Below are 18,553 nucleotides of genomic sequence, written 5' to 3' on the forward strand. Positions count from 1 at the left end.
TTACCAAGACATGTAAGATTTTTGTCAAATTTCGTTATCTTGTAATCGGATTACAAACAGTGGACGTGCTTCATTCGTCTTGTTTATTTATACATGGGCTATTTTTCTTATCATAATTTTGTCTCAATATATTCGCGATTTATTGTTCGAAGTCTGTCAAGCGTTTCACAGCCATGATGTTAAAGCGTATCATGGAGTGAGATCTCTCCAAGCTTCACAGTATTAGCATTTTTCAAAGATGAAAACCTAACTTTAAAAGAAATATCAAGGTGATTAAGAATGCAGAATATTGGACAGATATAGTTTTATAGAATCTTTTGTGGGCCGTTTTAAGCCTTCTTAGACCTGTAGTGATTGGATATCAAAGGAATTTTGGCATCTTTATCAAACGATAGTTTATTCGTCTAAAATTTCAAACTAGGCAAAAGATGAAACCCTAATCTTGCCTGTTTCAGTACGTAAAATGAAAAGCAGTAGTAGTTTACCTTGATCTTTATTATAACATCTTTTCATAAAATTCAAAGGTTTCACTTTATTTTTCAATTTCGGTGTCAGTTAAAGCGACAAAGAATAGTGATATGTAAGTTGTCAATTCTTACAAAGAATTTAAATTTCAAATTAGTTGCACATGGAATGCACAAGCAATATCAACCAGCAACGCCTTAAATTACTTCATATAAAATTCTGCCTGTTCTTCAGCGCGATGACCAAATTCTCAGACTAAAATAAATCAGTTCTAGAGAATGCGTATTACAACGTAATCGTAAGGCCTATATCAGCCACCGACAGTCTTTGCCATATTATCTGGATATGTCGTTATTTAGTAGAACCTGGTCCCGTTCCGGGCTAGCCTTTCTTTAAATTGTCCTCTCACCTTAACCCTTGTTTTCACATACCCTAAATTTTAAAAAGAAATTTTACTAAGAAAACTGTCCAGAACCTATTCTTTTCTCACTCTGTTATTCTTTTGAACTGGTGCTGTAATTAAAGTACATCATGTTGCGGTTGAATTGCAATTTAAACTGACTGTTGAATTTAACATTCCTTTAAAGATTTACTTTGGTCAGCAGAACTTTTTATTTACCCCCTTGGAGAAAACTGTCTTTTAAGCATAAACATCAAAGTGTTACATGTTATGCATTGATAGCCAGCGAAAGTCTTGTAATGTCTGGAGGATTGCTCTATATTTATCATGAAATGTCATGACCTTACGAAAAGTCCTAATGTATTTGATCTATGTCAAAGTACACATTCACTGATTATGAAGAATAAATTTCCGAAAATGTTAGGCATTTGATGGACATTATTGTCTGTCATTAATTAAGGTAATACAGATCTAGATTAAGAAGCTGGAACTTGTTTAATAAAAAAATTAAAAGATACAGAGTGGCAGAACTGTTAAATAATCGGGTGAGTGGGATATACATGTAAGTCATAGGGGTGTTTGACTTTGAGTGCTTAAGCTTCATTGAAAGTAATATGTATAAGCGCTTGAGAAATTTGCGATACAAACCTTTCGTGTGGCTGAGCATTTTGATTACCGAACCCGATGTTTGCTCAGGTGAAAGACATGATCTGTAGGAATTTGGAGTTTAGCAAGAAGTAATTATCCGTGTGTCTCACACTAAGTTACACCCGCTTAAAGACGCTTGTGAAAAAGAAAATGTCTGGTTTTGTTTATGCTCACCGATTAATATTTCACAAATGGATTAGCCTTTTACACTTTTGCCAAATATTTGAGCACAGGAAAGGGTATACTTTATACCATACACCATTTGCAACAAACACCGTTCAGGTGTGATCACCTTAAGGTATGCTATGCTTTCAGCTTCAGAGAAATTACGCAACGACCAGTCCACAATATCCAAACATGCAGAGCAAACACTAGTCTTTGATTGATGATAGTGTGTCACTATATCAAATAAATATCCCACAAACTCAAATCAAGCAAATGCATTTTTGTGAGGGATAAAGTACACGCATATTTTGAAAGTTCAACATATATTGAAAGTAGATGATCTGTAAATTGAACCTTCAAAGACTGTGTTCTTTTTTTAAGTTACTCGAGTATGCTAGCTACATTCCGGAAATTGTAGGTTAAATTTCTTTTCAAACAGCAGAACATAGAAACTTATGCACATATAAACATATGATGATAAATTCTCAAGATTTCCTTATAAATGCTAAATAATAAAAGTCGGACAATCCATTAGTTTTTTCTTTGTCCATTAACATGCCTCTGAGAGTACTTTTAGTATATTATTCGACACGGATTCTTTAAAAAGAAGACATGCCCTTTCAGTCTTAATTATTTTCCTTAAATGGTGTGGCTAATGGCAAGAAACTTCATACATTCCGCTATAGCTGTCTGTAATGTTGCCCAAATTAAGTTGATGCAGATGTATGCTTTTAAAACAGGTTTTTGACGTGTTCTTAATTTTAAGGCACTGTCTCTATTCTGTGATGTCGGTTCTCCTTGCCTTGACTTCGCCCATGCTACACCGCAACTCCCGCAATATATATTTAGAGCTTGTAATTATGAGATCAGAATTTTATGACGTCATTTATGAGTTTGTTGTTTAATTGCAGGTCGTCGAAGCTGCTGCTCATTTTACTGTTGTGCTTAGTGAATTTTTCTCAGGTAAGAGCATATTTTATAAAAGTGAATTCATTTCTATAATTTGTGTAATTAGGTCATGTTCTGTTGTTAAAATGCATTAATTTTCATTTATTTGTTTAATGTATGCAACTATTCGATTTGTTACGAATATCTTCTACGTGTTATCTTCATTATGAAACAATCAGAGATGTGTTCCTAACATGCTACCATAAAATTGATTTCACTTACACAATTATGCAAACCGCAAAATTTCTGTTACAGTCAACGATTAATTACTTAGTTATTTGTATGTCATTGGTATTGTGCCCTTTATCTGCCAAAGAGCTTCAGATATTTTTAGCGTCGTAAAACTAAAATCCCCCAAAAATTAAAAGTCTGAAGTCAGATGTAGCATTCATTGTCTCTAGTTTTATTTCCACAATGTTGACCTTGTTTATCTTTAAAAGCAGTCGTAAACTGGTAGTTCTACTTGTTATATGTCGTAAAACACGACTTTTTGTTGTTTGTCGTTAAGTCTTGCTAGTAAGTGTTTGTCTTTTCATCCGATAACCACAACAAAACAATTAGATGCTGGTCAATTATGAATGATTAATCGTCTGAAACTCTCCTAACTTAAAATAGATTCTGATTTTTTTTTTTTTTATAGTTTTCCCCTTGTGCAGGTGATGTCTGATATTTAAGCAATGTAAATGTATGGTCGGTGCAATTCTGTTAAAACCTTGAATCTAAATATGTAGGTTATGTTGCAAGGAAAAATTCAGTGAAACAAGTTGTTGTCTTGTAAAACGCAAAGAAGAGGAAGGCGTATTCCGTGTTTTATAACATTTGTTACAAGCATAGAAGACGGACATGCAAAAACGAAAAAATGGTGAAAGTCATCGAGGCGCAAATTTGATGTTTAAGAAACCTTTTGGAAGATTCATTAATCATTAGCAGAAGTAAGCAAGTAAAGTGAATTGTGGACACTATGCAGTTATCATTCAAGCTCCGTCACACTTTTACGGCACCGCTGACTTAAGTGAGACATTTACCGAAACCTTCTTCTGAACCTTGGTAGAGGTCACAAAAATTCTGTTGAAAAATAAGAAATAAGGAGAAAACGGCTCGACATTGCGTGTAACAATCGTTCCAGATCTTCAGTAATGTTGTATAAAATTGTAAAATTCCAGTCAGTTGTAGCTTAGGTATAAAATCTAGCTGAATGATGGACAATGTTCCAATATCTTATTTTTAATATTAAAGAGTTCAGATTTGACCCACACTAATACAAAATACCCTCAGATGTAACTAGAGTTTATGGAGAGTAACTATTGTCCATTGATTACTAGAAAATTGAATTGATAGTATGCATCGTATAAACCAGAATTTAAGAATGTTCAAACAAATTTAACTTCATGATGTTGAGTTATACTGGATTATACTTAGTTAAGGATGTCCTCAACTTAACTTGAATTTCCAGAAAGCAGAAGGCATGGGGGGATGGGAAAAAATATTAAGAAATTAATAACAGATCCCACCCTTTCATCACTTTGAGTATGTGTGTCTGTGAGAGCCTCTCTATGTCTGTTTAAATCAAATATAATACGAATACCAAATAAAAGCGAAGCGGGTGATTGGTGCCTAGAAGCAATATGCTTAATAAATATACACTAGATATGTACTCTTGTTTAGTCCTTGTTATAATTAGGTCGGTGCCGACAAGTTACACACGATTGTTGACTGAGGACGTCGTGTGTGGTACTGAGATGTCCGGGGTCTGGACCGATAGGAGTCCGATTTCACTAAAGCCAATGATCGCCTCTTGAGTGTTTATTTTTAGGATCAATTTGGGCTACTTGGGCACAAAATCTTGCAAGGAAAAGTGATTCGGATGGCAATTAAAGATAAACACTTGAGGAGAATTTCACGCGATAATATTTTAATAATACACGTCTTTTATTTTTGAAAAACATATTTAAAAGTTAGTTAACCTGTAACGCTTCATAGGTTCTCACAGAAATCTATACGAGATCTATACGAGATTTGGCCTATTTCTTCGTATTTATGGCAACCACTGCAGACATGTATTTCTTACAACTCAAAAGTTTGTTTAATTGAAGTCAGAACACGAGGCTGGTATAATTTCTCGTTCCGCCTACGTCAGAAAAACACTTGTTTTAGTATTATTTACAAGGTCTACAAGATTGCAAACTCTGAAATTAGCTGTAAATCACATCAGTCTGAACACAGCTAATAGTTAAGTGCACTGGTCAAAATTACATGAACCGACTTGAAAGGTTCAAACCTAGATATTTACCAGAGAACGGCATATCAACTTTGCGAACCTTTCTACTTCATTGACAGCTTTGGTGTTTTTTACTGTGGTTTAACAAAAGTAGCTGTTTTCTATCTAACTCTAATTATTTGCTCAATGTCTCGACAAATATTGACCGACTGACCGCCATTGGCAGATTAACGTGAGGTTTAGTCTCCATGTCCTCTTCACGAAATTGGAGGAAACGGCTAGGTCAACTCTCTCTCTCTCTCTCTCTTTCTCTCTCTCTCTTTCTCTCTCTCTCAGTACTGTATTTTTTAATATATTGACTCCTGTATAAGGGGCAATATTTCAAAACATCAAAGAGAAATATGAGGCCTTATCTCCTAGTGTCGTATACTTTAACGTGTTTATGCAGACCGTGGCTTGGTACAGTATCAGAGAATATATCTGCATATTTACCAAATATGATGTTGTGCATTAATGTATATCAGATTAATAGATTATTAAGTACATAAAAGTAGAAGCATTCAAGTACTTTATAATGATAATCTACTAAATGAACTTCAAATTCTTAGGTTGGTCTTCATTCAGGGTTGAACCATTCTCTGGTTTAAGGGCCATTTAAGGAAAATTGGTAGCATCAAAAATTCCTTTGTATGACAGATGCGCAAGGAAAGACAGAATCCATGAATAAAACATGCAAATAAACATAAAATCTGTCTGCATAATTATACTTTGCATGTGTATCTGAATTAGCTTTACATGTGACTGCTCTCCAATCAGGATTCAAGTGGAATTTTAAAAGAAAAAAAAACTTTTCCCCACCCACTTTAAAATCACCACAATCATTTGTCTATGCAGGTCTGACCAGAGTCAAAAGTGAAGTTTTTAAATTCCCCTAAAACACCAGAACAGGCCACCGTTACTTCTTTTAGTCATATTGCAGTTCTTCGTCTTGGTATTTAACATGTACTTTAAGGCACCGCATGTGTTTGTAAGACATATGACAGACTCCCCTAGAACTGGATTCTACACGGCAGATATTAGTTCGAACCGATTGGGATATTTTTAATGTTATCTATATTGCTTTATCATATCCTATGATCATTAAATATTTAAAACACCAACTAACCACTCTTCACAAGACCTAGATAACAGAACATTCCCCACTCCCCACAAAGTCTTAATAAATAAAACAAATAATAGCACATTAGGTTAGCACTCGGAGACAAGTTGATTTCGAACTTCAGGAATGCACTACCCATTCACTGGTTTTTCTAATGATGTACGTAAAACAGTAAGATTACGCCAAACTAGATGATAAATAAATAGATATTCTTAAAAGAATCAGAGGATTATTTTTATTTAATATTTTGTATAATTTCAGACTTCAAAAGAAATTTTTTTTTACGAAAATCATAAGCACTGCGTGAAGTTTTTCAGGAATTGCAAAATCAAAGCCATAATTCGGGGAAGGGGCAAGTCATTGCTTTTAATATTTTACACTAGATGAAACCGCATTTACTTATTCTGAGAACGAACTGAATTTATGACTTTATCAGTAAACACACATTTTCTAATTTTCACAACTCTCTCTCTCTCTGTCTGTCTCTTTCTCTCTCCAAAAATAAACTGGGTCTTATTTTCAATCCAGGGACCAGAATGTTGTAAGCGTTTATAAGACCGATTTCTTATCGGAGGTTGACAAAATATCGTCCTTTTCGTTCACAAATTGGGTAATGATTTACGACGGGATAGATACAGGCTTTTTATTTCTCTATACAGGAGGTCCAACATGCAACTTTACAAATTAACAAGATCCGTTACAAAAGATCGAGCATATAAAGGTACCAACCTTTGGTTAAACTCGTCAATTTAAACATCAATCTGAGCTATCCGTTTGAAATACCATCTTTCTATAAAAGTATTTCGTCATCACTATCGATACAAAGAAATGGTCTGTTGGAAAATTAGATTCTCACGCCTTTTTTGAAAAGGAAATCTCATTCATGTATATTTCTTTAAAAAAGAATACTCAGGTAAAAAATTTTGTGATCTTGGTTTGTCATGGAAACGATTGATAAAATATGAATATATGTGCATATATTTTATAGAAAAGGCTCCATCAATTAAAACAAGTTCCCTCATTTCATTCAATCTTCATAAATATTTTGACGGCGTGGGACTCTTGAGTTATGCTTCAGTTGTGCTTCAGACATGCTTCAGTTGGCGACTTATTAGTTGTTAAATATACCTGTATCAGCATGCTAGTCTTTGATCATCTCCCTTTCAGGCACCAATAGGATTCCGGGCAAAATAAATACACATTTCAAAACTTATTTTAAACACAGAAAAATAGTTTAAAAATGCACAATTATGAAAGCTATATTGATTTTTCCCCAATGATTTTATTTTTAGAAATCTATGGAATGCTACAATTTTGATATTGAATTCATATAATTAATATCAAATTCTTAGAAGAATTCAAAGAAATGTTTGAAATAAATGAACAAACGCGAGAACTGAAAAGAATATCAAAGAAAGGGAATCATTTGCTGTAGATTTTCATACTAGTTCCTCATATCGTCGACCTATTGTTGAAATACTGTGTGTTGTTTCTCTGAATAAGACTTCGTTGTTAGTTGTGAGATTGTAATACATTTGTATGAACTTTAGATAGTTGGTCTATAATTCCATTTGATACGACCCTAATTAACTTTTTGCAAGCGACGGGCTTAAAAAATTAATGTTTAGTAATTGATGCATTTAAAGTAATTATCACATAAAAGACAGAAAAAGGCAAAGTATATTTGTAGATTTAAACGGCTGTAAGATGTGTATTTAAACATTCATAAACAATTTAAACAAATAACTCAAATATTTTCATTTGTGATTTTAATGTAAAGAAATAAGCGACCCCTGCTGTTTTAGAAGCCTGTAGTATTTTAATGTTGTTTTTGATAGATGACTTACAAATCAGCAATGTATATAAAATCTTTAAAACTGATTTCTCACAGGGTCGTTATACCATAAACGGAGGACACACACAATCGACATTCTCTTAAAAATCCCCTCAAACTTAAAGCTTTTAAAGTAGCCTTTAAAGACCAAATTATAGTGTTATATAATGAAGTTTAATTCCAATAAATATAATCGCAAAGCACTGCACTGATTGATGTAAAGATACATTAAATAGCTGTACTTTTGATCGCTTGCACAGAGCATTTCATCTGCGTGAATTACGAACATTTTTTACTGTAGAAAAAATCTTATAAACCGTTCTTCCGTTTGTTATCAATGTTAAAATGTTATGCTTTGATGAAAATTTCGAATATTTTTACTGCATCACTGGTCAATTCTTATGAATTTATTACTACTAGTTTTTCTGCTCGTATCATTACACAAAATGGCTTACATTCTTGAGAATGATGTAGATCAAAAACATGGAGCAATTAAAATCTTAATTGATCGTTTGCTTTGTGTCCCCAACTTATTTCTAACTATAAAGAGTATGGAAAAATAACAATTTTTAATTTCTCTTCAGGTTGTCTCGGGTTTCAAATTTGATTTACAAAAGTTACCGGAAACTCTAAACGGGCCGCAAACAAGTTTGGTACGAAAAGGCTACTTGTGGAATTTGTGCTCTAAGAAATTTGTTCGAATAAAAAAGCCTGGGTCTAGAGGCGTGGACGCTACTGGTACAAAGGGGAAAGACTTCAGTAAGTATAGCAAAGCTACTACTGGTACAAAGGGGAAAGACTTCAGTAAGTAAAGCAAAGTTACAAGAAAACTGGGATAGTAAATTACTCATCTAGTATTCTTATATCCTATCCATGAACGGGTTCCCACATTGATTTAACTTGGGGTATATTCCCATCCCTACAGGAACATGCATCCTTTATGTACAATGTAACCGATGGCTTGGTAGCCCTTTTTTTTTTTAAAAGGGTTGTGCACATTTTTTTAAAATGGGTCTCTTTGTTAAAAGTATATCATAAGACTGGATGTTAAGTGTGAAAATGACATAATCTTAAATAAAGAATAAACTGCTATAAAGACGGGTTAGAGGATATTCTGGGTGGTTTAAATTACAAGACATGCTAGTTTGCCCACATGCACATAGCTATTATCCGGTGTAGAATTAGGAATGAACACAAGCATCATTCAACATTTTTTAAGTTACCTATTATGAAATGTTGAGATAGTTTAAATTCCATTTCTGATTATAAATTCTACCGAGCATGTACAAGGGGCTGATAAATAAGCGACGTATCTCAAACAGCGGGTCCCTTTTTAATATAATTATGATTTACCATGATAACATTAGTACATTCCTACAATATTTGACTGCTACAAAACGACCTCAGTCTCGTTTTCACTTGATGACACCTACCTATTCATAATAGTCATACTTATCACTTTTCAAAGATAATTTTTTAATTGTACATGTAGTGATTGTTTTAACTTTCGTATAATTTCAGCTCTTCTTAAGGTTACCTCCATAGACGGGGGTTTTCTTCGAATCCAAGGCATGGATAACAATTTATTCCTGTGCTTTAACAAGAAGGGCAAACTGCGGATACGGGTGAGTGATCATCTGTGACGTCATATCGTCACATATTTCTGGGAGAAGCCACTGATAATCAAAACCCAATGTCGTCTGAAATTAATTCAGACCCTCAAAATTTACATATACATTTCTTTCAAGATTAAAATGTGGCATGCATATGAATTATAATGTCTTCTCCGGATTTGTTTAGCCAACTCCAAAAAGCATTTGAATGGAGAGAATTTTTACAGAAAAGTCTTATAAATTTTTTACATTCCATAAAGAAACTTTACTGTAAAATCCATTATAATGAATTATAAAGTCTTTAAGAATTGTCACCATTATATTATTAAATATTATAAGTAACTTATTTGAAGGTGTATTAGTAAGTGCAAATTTACTTCGACACAAGCAAGGCAACGCTCAATTCATTTAGTTGGAAAGTTCACAACTTCTTTACAATTATTAAATCTAGAGAATATTTGTTGACTCGGACAGAAATGACCCTAATAAATGACCAAAGGTTTAATAAGGAATAGAGTTATTCAATTTTTTTTAGCAACTAACTCGTGCGGTTAACTTCATGCCGAACGGTGCACCTGTGTTCGCCACTAATCCGATTAAATCCCCCCACCTGTGTTCCAAATGGATTTTGTAAAATTTGGCCAGAGCATTTCATTTCCTTAGCCATACAGCTAAAGATTACGCGGAGAGAATTAAAGTATTCCAGAGTTGGCTTTTCTTGTACAGGATAGGCCGCCAACCAAACGCATATCCAAAAAAAGAGAGCTTGGCGCGTTTGTTTACCAGACCGTAAAATAAAGATCTTTGAGCTGAAACCACAGCGAATGATAGCCGAGGAAATGCTAATTAATTTCTTAATGAATGTAATTCGACTGAATTTATTAAAATTTTATTTTGATATTATACTGTCATTTGCCAGCTGTATTAGAATTTAATTCAGACAAGTCAAAATGCTAAAACGAAAATAAATATGAAAACAAACACACCGTAGCAACGAAGCTGATATAATTTCTTGGACTAGAAGTAAACAATGTTTATTTAAAGTATAGTATGCTAAATAAGGCATTATAATTTAAACTGTCTATAAACTGGTTTTGTTCTATTCTTTCGTGGCCGTACACCACCATGTCATAACAGGAGAGACTTTCTCAAGTGACAATAATGGTAGAGAGACACAACATGTCACTTGTAAAACCTTTGTTTGCTTGATAAAGACTTAAGGAACATCCCCGGAAGATTTCAGCCCGCACAGTTAGCGATAGTTAGAAAGCACACCGTCTTGAAAAAACAATGGAATCGTATTGCACGGTTTAATCTCACTATAGAAATATAACACACGAAACATGATAGTTGACCATATCTCAGGAATTCAAACCTGTACATGCGTCACTTTAAAATTTGACGATGTTATCAAATTCCTTATAACGTTTTTGTGACCTCATGACTTTCCAAGCATTGGAAACATGCTACGACCTTTGTGTTATGTAGCAAAATGATAGAGACCCCAAGCAGTGCCAACATATACCTCCCACCGCTCCGACAATCCGGGAGGCAATGAACTTCGGATTAAGTTTTTGGTCTGGGTGAAACTTTTTTGATAGGTTTGTCATGTGAGTGACAATTTATCGTGTTCAGGTGCTACTAAATACCAGGGCGAGTGAGAATACACGGCTTTCAAACAAATTGGTAAATGACCAAAAAAGATTTTTTTAAAATAACTTTTAAAAAAGAAAAACACACACACTCAAAAACACTCAAAAACAATCAAACAGGAAAAGGTCAAATAATAAAAATTAAGTTTATATTTAAAAATGCATTTTATGTGTATCATTGCTAGTATTTGCTTCTAGTTTACGTTTAAACAGAACTGTAAGCAGCACTATGGATGAAAATGAAATTGTTTACAGTGATTCCCATCGAATATTAAATTTCATTTTTGGATAGGCATAACTTGTCAAGGAGGATCCTAGATTTCAAATAACAAAAGTTATTCAACATACCATGGATTAGGTTGAGAATTAACATTTCACCGAGGTCAAAAGTCGAGAGACATGTCACTTTTACCACAGGTGTTTCGCAGATATTAACAGGGATCTGCTAAAACAATAGAATATTTGTAAATTTAAACAATGTCTTTTGATGGTCACCAGTCACCCTGTAATTTACTCGTACTGACTGTTAAATGAAGAGAAAAATTTCTTTGTAAGAACGTGTTAGCACAATTGTTGAAAGAGAATGTAATATGTAATCATACCTTTTGCTCAGGTGTTAATGGTTAAAAGTAAATGGCATTTATTTAAAATGACAAGTTTATTAAAAATATCCTGGGCTTTGTCATTTAGATTTTCATATATTTTTTTAAATCAACAACTTGACTTATGTATATTTCTTCTTCTTTTACAGAATAGGCCTCCGAGATCCTTGCCGCACAGCTGTGATTTTTCACAAAATCTGACAACATTGGGTTACCATACCTTTAAGCTCCGTGACAGACCCGATTGGTCAGTCGGATTCAAGAAAAATGGCAGAAAGTTACCCGGTTTCATTCGACCTGGGAAAAATCACGAAAGATGTCATCATTTTGAGCTAGAAATAATAGATCTAAGAGTAAGAACACAGCCTTATGACTTCGACAAATTACCACCAGGATATGTATTTCCTAATGAAAGAAAAAATAAAAATAAACAAAAACGGCGGAGAAAAATTCGACATAAACGGAGAAAAAATCTGCGGCGTGGTAGACTAAGGGGACGCCATTTACTAGAAAAACCTAACGGTATTGATAGGTGAAATACAACTAATGTTTCTTTAGGATTTAAAACTATTTTATCCCGGAGCTTTTCCTGAGGGAGAAATTTTCAAAATGTGTTCTCCAGGAGCGCTTCAAGGTACCCACCGATGTGATTGGTATAGCACGATGTGATTTGCAAAGCAGCAAAGGGATTCCGAGTGGACTGTTTTAGTGGTTCTACTTTGGAGGTGTGTAAAATGAGCATAGCAGTGAAATACATGTAACGTCTTTCTAGACCCAAAGGGGTCGCCATTGTGATAGAGAGAAGAACTTGACTTCTTTCAAACAGTTTATCTGAATGCAATATATATATCTTGTATCGGTCATCAAGTGTGTAAATAAACACCTGACCAGGCTACCGTAATTTTAGCCATAACTCAAAATGTTCAATGCATTAAAAATGTGGCAGACATAATATTATATTATGCGCACTGATATTGGATAAGAGTGAATGTGTGTTGTGGGCTCCGGATTGAAGAGAATGATCCGTCCCCAATCGGAGCCCAGAAAAACAAAGCGGATCACTTGGAATGATTCTGTTTGGCACGACAGGTTATTAGATAGGTTTTTATCGGAAACACGGGTATATACAATGTCAATGCTTGTCCTATGTAGATACATAGTGACGTCAAATATGTCCAATTTTTTTTTCTTAAAACATTCCAAAACTTAAGGTCATTTTAGACTATAAAAGTAAATTATTTGGATAGCGCTATTGGTGTCGTGAATATTTTGCCCTTTGAATATAAATAATTTTTCAAAACCTGTTGTTAAAAAGGATGTGAAGTTCGATCGCGTGTGAACATTAATTTATTTCATTAATGCCATTTTTGCATTTAACATTTATATTTCACGAACTGGTAGCTTAAATATTGTTGGAAATCCATCAGAAGTAGTGAAAATATTGTAATAGTCATGTGATATGGCCAGTATATTAAAATTGAAAACGATTTGTGACGGGGGCATTGATGTAAGGTCAAACATTCCAAATGGACTTAGGAACTCTTCAGAAATTGGAGGTGATTTAAGTCGTAATCAAAGCACTAGAATCGTTTTCGAATGCCATTTTCGCTTTCTAGCCGCATAATACTAATACGACATTCAGATTACTCAAACTGAAATCCTTAAATATATTTGTTCGTCGAAAGTGACTCATAAACAAACATGATTTTTGAGAAAAAGTCTATATTCACCGGCCTAAGTGGCGGGAATCAGTCGTTTTCCAGGTCTTTGATAAAAGTTATGTCACTTCCACATGACTTCACTTGTTTCAAAAGTAATCACATTTGTTACTATTTATAGATGTCCTAAACTATTGATGGTGCCTATATTGTATTGATATACAATGTTTTGTTTTGTTTCCATGGTTATTGTTTGTATAAGATATGTAATTGTTACCAAAGAATATTTATTACATTTTGTATATATCTATGTTAAAATTGTCCCATAAACTATGTACCTAGTGCACATAGTGCAGTAGATACAATTAAAATTGAACTATCCAACAGTTACTTATGTGTTTGTTGTTTTCTACTTTGATTCGAAGAATATCGTTCTAGCGGAATTGATCAGTTAAAAGCTCCACAGAGCTTATGTTGGTTGTAATAAAAACCCAACGTCAAATAAGAATTTCTTATAATTCTCAAAGTAAGAGCAAGGACAAGAAACTCTTGCCCCAACAACATAAAATTTGACAATTACGTTCCACCACTTCTATGTTTGTAGAATTTCAATATATGAATTCATTCGATACAATATTTTTTTTATTTTCAATATTTCTTCAAGAGTTCTTTTGACCTAAGTCTGTTTTCAGTTTAGGCCAAAATAAAATATACTCTTGTTTCCTGTCACCCGACCTACCCTATATTTTACCCCCCGACCCTAAAAGTTTTTATTATATTTTCGTTTTTTTGAAATACTGTTCGACCAACAATATTTATAGAACTAAATACATCACAAGTGTACAGGATACTTTTACCTTATAAATCTTCATTAACAAACTTGCTTTGTAAACTGTTAACATACTGTTTTATTTTTATTATCTGCTATATGTCCTGCATTCATTGAATTTTGAAAATAAAATTTTTTCTCAAAATAAAAATTTTTCGCTACCTACCTACCCTATTTTTTTGGGTCAGGGGACAGGAAACAAGACTATTTTTTCTTTTGGCCTTATACATGTAGTCTTGAAGGCAAAAGTTTCGATGAAACCGTCTTCGAAATGAGAGAATCCAATAAAATGTAAAATCACATAGGTCCCATAAGGGGATTGTAATGACCAGCGATGACTTAATACAGAAGTTCAGAGGCTGTGTGTGACAATTCTTTTCTTGCACACTAAGCTTATTAAGAGATGGGAACAACTTGCATAATATAGGAAGTCTCAGTCAACCATCGAAGTGCCTTAATATTTACATCGTATGAGATAATATATACAATTATACATGTATGCATACTTATTGAAACATGTATACTTATTGAAACATGAACACATGTATACATGTACTGTTAGTTTTAAAGGAATTGGTAAAAAATGTAAAATCATTGCAACTAAGTGTTTCAAAAATGATTGTTTGGTTGACGAATGTGACAGTTATAAAGTTATTAAGTGTTGTGACATTAGCAATACCAACGCGGTGCACTGTATGCAAAATTGTCAACACAGTCCACTTGACAAGTAGCAAAGAGAACAGCTTTGTTTTTATCGGATTTCCACGAACCACAGAAATCAAAAGCCAGTGAACTTGTAGAGTTTGTTTATTCACCCATTAACCATTTTATGGATATGCTGTGGGAGAGAAGCTTTGAGGACTTAAGAATTTGGCATTCTTACCCTCCCAGCAAAGGTATCTACAATACATAGTTATTGTGGACGTCTTTTGAAACGACGTTTCTGCTAGCATTAAAGAGATTATGGTAAATGTGCTTATGACAACGTTCTAAATTAAGTATAATAAATGGCTACACTTAACTCGTTTTTCATGTTAACATTTATATTTTATTTTATATTAAAGTGTATGTCCATATATCACCATTCACCTTATTTATAAAACATGTAAAGATATGCTTACATGTAAACCAAAAATCCCAGAAACCACAGATAGCTTTCAATAAATAAATGCTTTAAGACGACAAATTCTTATCAGGATTTGGTTTGGGTTATAGTGCACTCACAAGAATGTAATACTTTAATACCGATTATATTTAAAAGCAATTTTCACACCCGATTGGTTTTTAATGTCATGCAGCCTCAATTTATTTATAATCGCTCGGGATCAATGTTCATTTTATTTACAGCTCCGTGTTGCACCATACCAAGCCACCAGCGTTGTTCAACCAAACCAGTACATATATTTGGGGATAGCCAGAGGAGGGCCTAAGGGTCCTGATTTTAGATCTAAGATATAACCCAAAAAAAGGATCTCACATTTTGCTAGTGAACATTTCCAAATTCATTCATGCAAAATTAAGCAAATACATTAGGCGGTGTCTTCTGTATCAGGGTGAAGCTTTACTATCAATAAAAAAATATATAAATAGTTTTGTATTTTATCTATTATATTTATCTTATAAACAATTCTGCAAACCCATATTTAATAGATTTTTAGATTATTTATACATTAAAATGCATTTCATTAAAAAACTTCATTTTATTTGAAACACGTGGCACGGAAGTGAGATCATCCGCCCTCCTTGATAAATCGACAAATATTCCGTTTTTATGAAACCGAATATATTTTATAACCTGTCTGCAAGTGTAAAATAATTCATAGCTAGAGATACCGTAGAGTTTACTTACTTTCATTCAAAAGAAAATAAGTCTAAATGGTTTTAAGTCTGAAATATGAAGCATCTGATCATTAGAAAATGAAATATAATTACCTATGACCGTTTGTTGTCTTTACAGCATGTATGTACATTGGTTCTCCGTTCTACCGCTGATTTCAAGGTTAGCGATGAATGTAACTGTTACATCTTTCAACATTTATCTACTTACTTATCTTAAATGGTACTATCGGAAGCACTACTTATCTGTTAAAGCTCCAAGTCTGACCCTGGGCGATATGTCAGCAATGTGGTGCTGCAGTGCCTATCAAAACATTGCCACATGCAGACAAAATTAATATTCAAAAAAATTAAAAGCTAAACACGATGAAAACAACAAAAACATTCAAAATCGGATAGATAGTCATCACTGATGGAAAACGATAGCCTCTGTTTTTTCTCCTTCCTGATAGGCTTACAGTTGAGCTTATATAAAGAACGTACATCGTTTAGGATATAATACTACACATTTTGATTTACAGTAGAACTATAAATAACTTTGTAATAAGACTCTGATATTGCTAGCTGACGTACAGGCGATGACGTATCTCATATAACGTCATTATCTATTTTTCAGACAAAGCAATTTATTTAGGCAGACATTTCCGTATTTCTATCCCCGGTCTGCAAACAGATTATATACTGTATATCGTTACAATAATACTGCATACAATGATACTGCATAAAACTTTCGCTTCACATCATGACAACTTCCGCCTAATACAGATTTAGCTGCAGGATCGTAGCTCTCTTGATGAGAAAATTCGGGCAGGCAAACCAGTTGTCCAAATTTGGTCCACCAGAGAGTTACAATTTCACAGTTACTACAGATTATACTGCATACAACTTTCGCTACAGAATAACTGCTACTGGCATACCGTCAGTTACACTATATAGATATTTCTTAAAGTAAATTAAGTCACTGGTTATACTAATGTATACATTCAGCCTCTAGCGAAAGTTATCCGGCTACCGTCCAAAACTTATCAGTATTTTGAATGATAGAATCAAATTTCATTCATACAACCCGCCTCCTTTCCAAAAGACTTAAAAAAATCTTTTGAATGTGAATAAATTCAAGTTTCAAAAAACTATTTACGGATGTCAAAAAAGAACCTGCAATTATACACAAATATGTCTTTGATGTGTTAAAATCTAATGCAACGCAGAAGTGGAATTTTCTTTTGTACAAGTGTACGAAATTCACCACTCTTTCAACAAACATGCTCAGTAAGTTCAAGTTATCTATTTTCAAGCAGGTAAAGATAAAAATTTCACAAAATATATTGACCTGTAGAGAAAACCTAGTTTTACTTAATTGGAATATGCAAACCAGCGCGGCAGGATAACTGATAGAGGTTGTTTGCCGGAAATATGGAACTGCGGGTACCGTGATGGAATTTCTAGTTAATTTGAATGTTGTAAGCTACCGAAATGTATTCAAGGAACCGGCTACTTGTTTATCCTTTAACATCCAAGGTCATGTAGACGAAAGCGAAATTGAATTTTAATAAAATGGCTCAAAAGGGAAGGCTCTGTTAGGGTAAATAAGCCGTGTTCTGAGATGTACAGGGATTAGGGTGACAAATACTTGAGATGTAAAATGTATGCAAGGCCACGACCGCCCCAAGAACGGGCTCTAAAGACATAATGACGTTGATTAGGCTGAAGATTTTTGTCAAAAGTTGTGAATGAAAATGGGTGAAAACATCTGGAGGTATTTTCTAGAATAAGTCAGAACGAATTGTAAATATTGTACCCATCTAATATTTTGCTTCTTTGTTTTTTGTTCCTTTTTATTTCTTTCTTTTTTTCTTTTTTTTGGGGGGTTTGTTTGTTTGTTTTTTTGTTTTTGTTTTGTTATTTGCTTTGCTTTATGTGTTTGTTTGTTTGTTTGTTTGGCGGGAAGGGGGGGGGGGTTATTTTCCAAATATTTGTACCGCTAATCAAATAAATTGCTAGTTTTTGCAGTAAGCATCTAGCTCTAAACAAGTTTCATATAAATCTTTGGTCCAAACGTCAACTTTATTTTTGCGTTTTTTGTCCATCAGCGTAATGTTTACCCAGTTTAATATTATATGAATTTCTGGTGAAATACATGTACTTAGTTATAACTGAACTTCTTCTGGTATGACAGGTGTGAATGCGTATCGGAGTGATATTGCATCTTTATTGAAGACAAAAATGTGGGTAGATGATTCAGATGTTTTCTCTTGCGATTCATATCCTTGAAAGACTCTTAGTCAAGGATACGATTAATCCACAATAATGTTAATGTTACTTATTTCATGGTCCCGCTAATGGTTTGCAATATTTCCAGATCCTATCTGCACCATCAAATGTACCAAAGATACCCAACAAATTTATGCTTGAAATCCAGCAAAAATGTTTATTTTACAATAGCAAAGTAGATATAACTAAAGAATCCATATTTAAAGAATATGTCTTAAAGCCACTTTTAGTTGATGCAAAACTGTACATATTAAT

General features: G+C 33.7%; 1 protein-coding gene across 1 annotated transcript in view; it reads left to right on the plus strand.

The window, feature by feature from the left end:
* LOC134234468 (uncharacterized) overlaps positions 1–13,752 on the plus strand; it is a 17,293-nt gene extending 3,541 nt beyond the window's left edge. Inside the window, exons 2-5 of the mRNA XM_062716545.1 lie at positions 2,590–2,641; positions 8,422–8,596; positions 9,359–9,462; positions 11,854–13,752. Coding sequence (XP_062572529.1) covers positions 2,590–2,641; positions 8,422–8,596; positions 9,359–9,462; positions 11,854–12,240 — 718 coding nt within the window. The 3' untranslated portion in view covers positions 12,241–13,752. The remainder of the gene's footprint in view (positions 1–2,589; positions 2,642–8,421; positions 8,597–9,358; positions 9,463–11,853) is intronic.
* The last annotated feature ends 4,801 nt before the right edge of the window (positions 13,753–18,553 follow it).

The sequence above is a fragment of the Saccostrea cucullata genome, unplaced genomic scaffold (genome assembly GCF_032062105.1).
Source record: "Saccostrea cucullata isolate Sc308-1 unplaced genomic scaffold, CSIRO_AGI_Scuc_v1 ctg482, whole genome shotgun sequence".
NCBI lineage: Eukaryota > Metazoa > Mollusca > Bivalvia > Ostreida > Ostreidae > Saccostrea > Saccostrea cuccullata.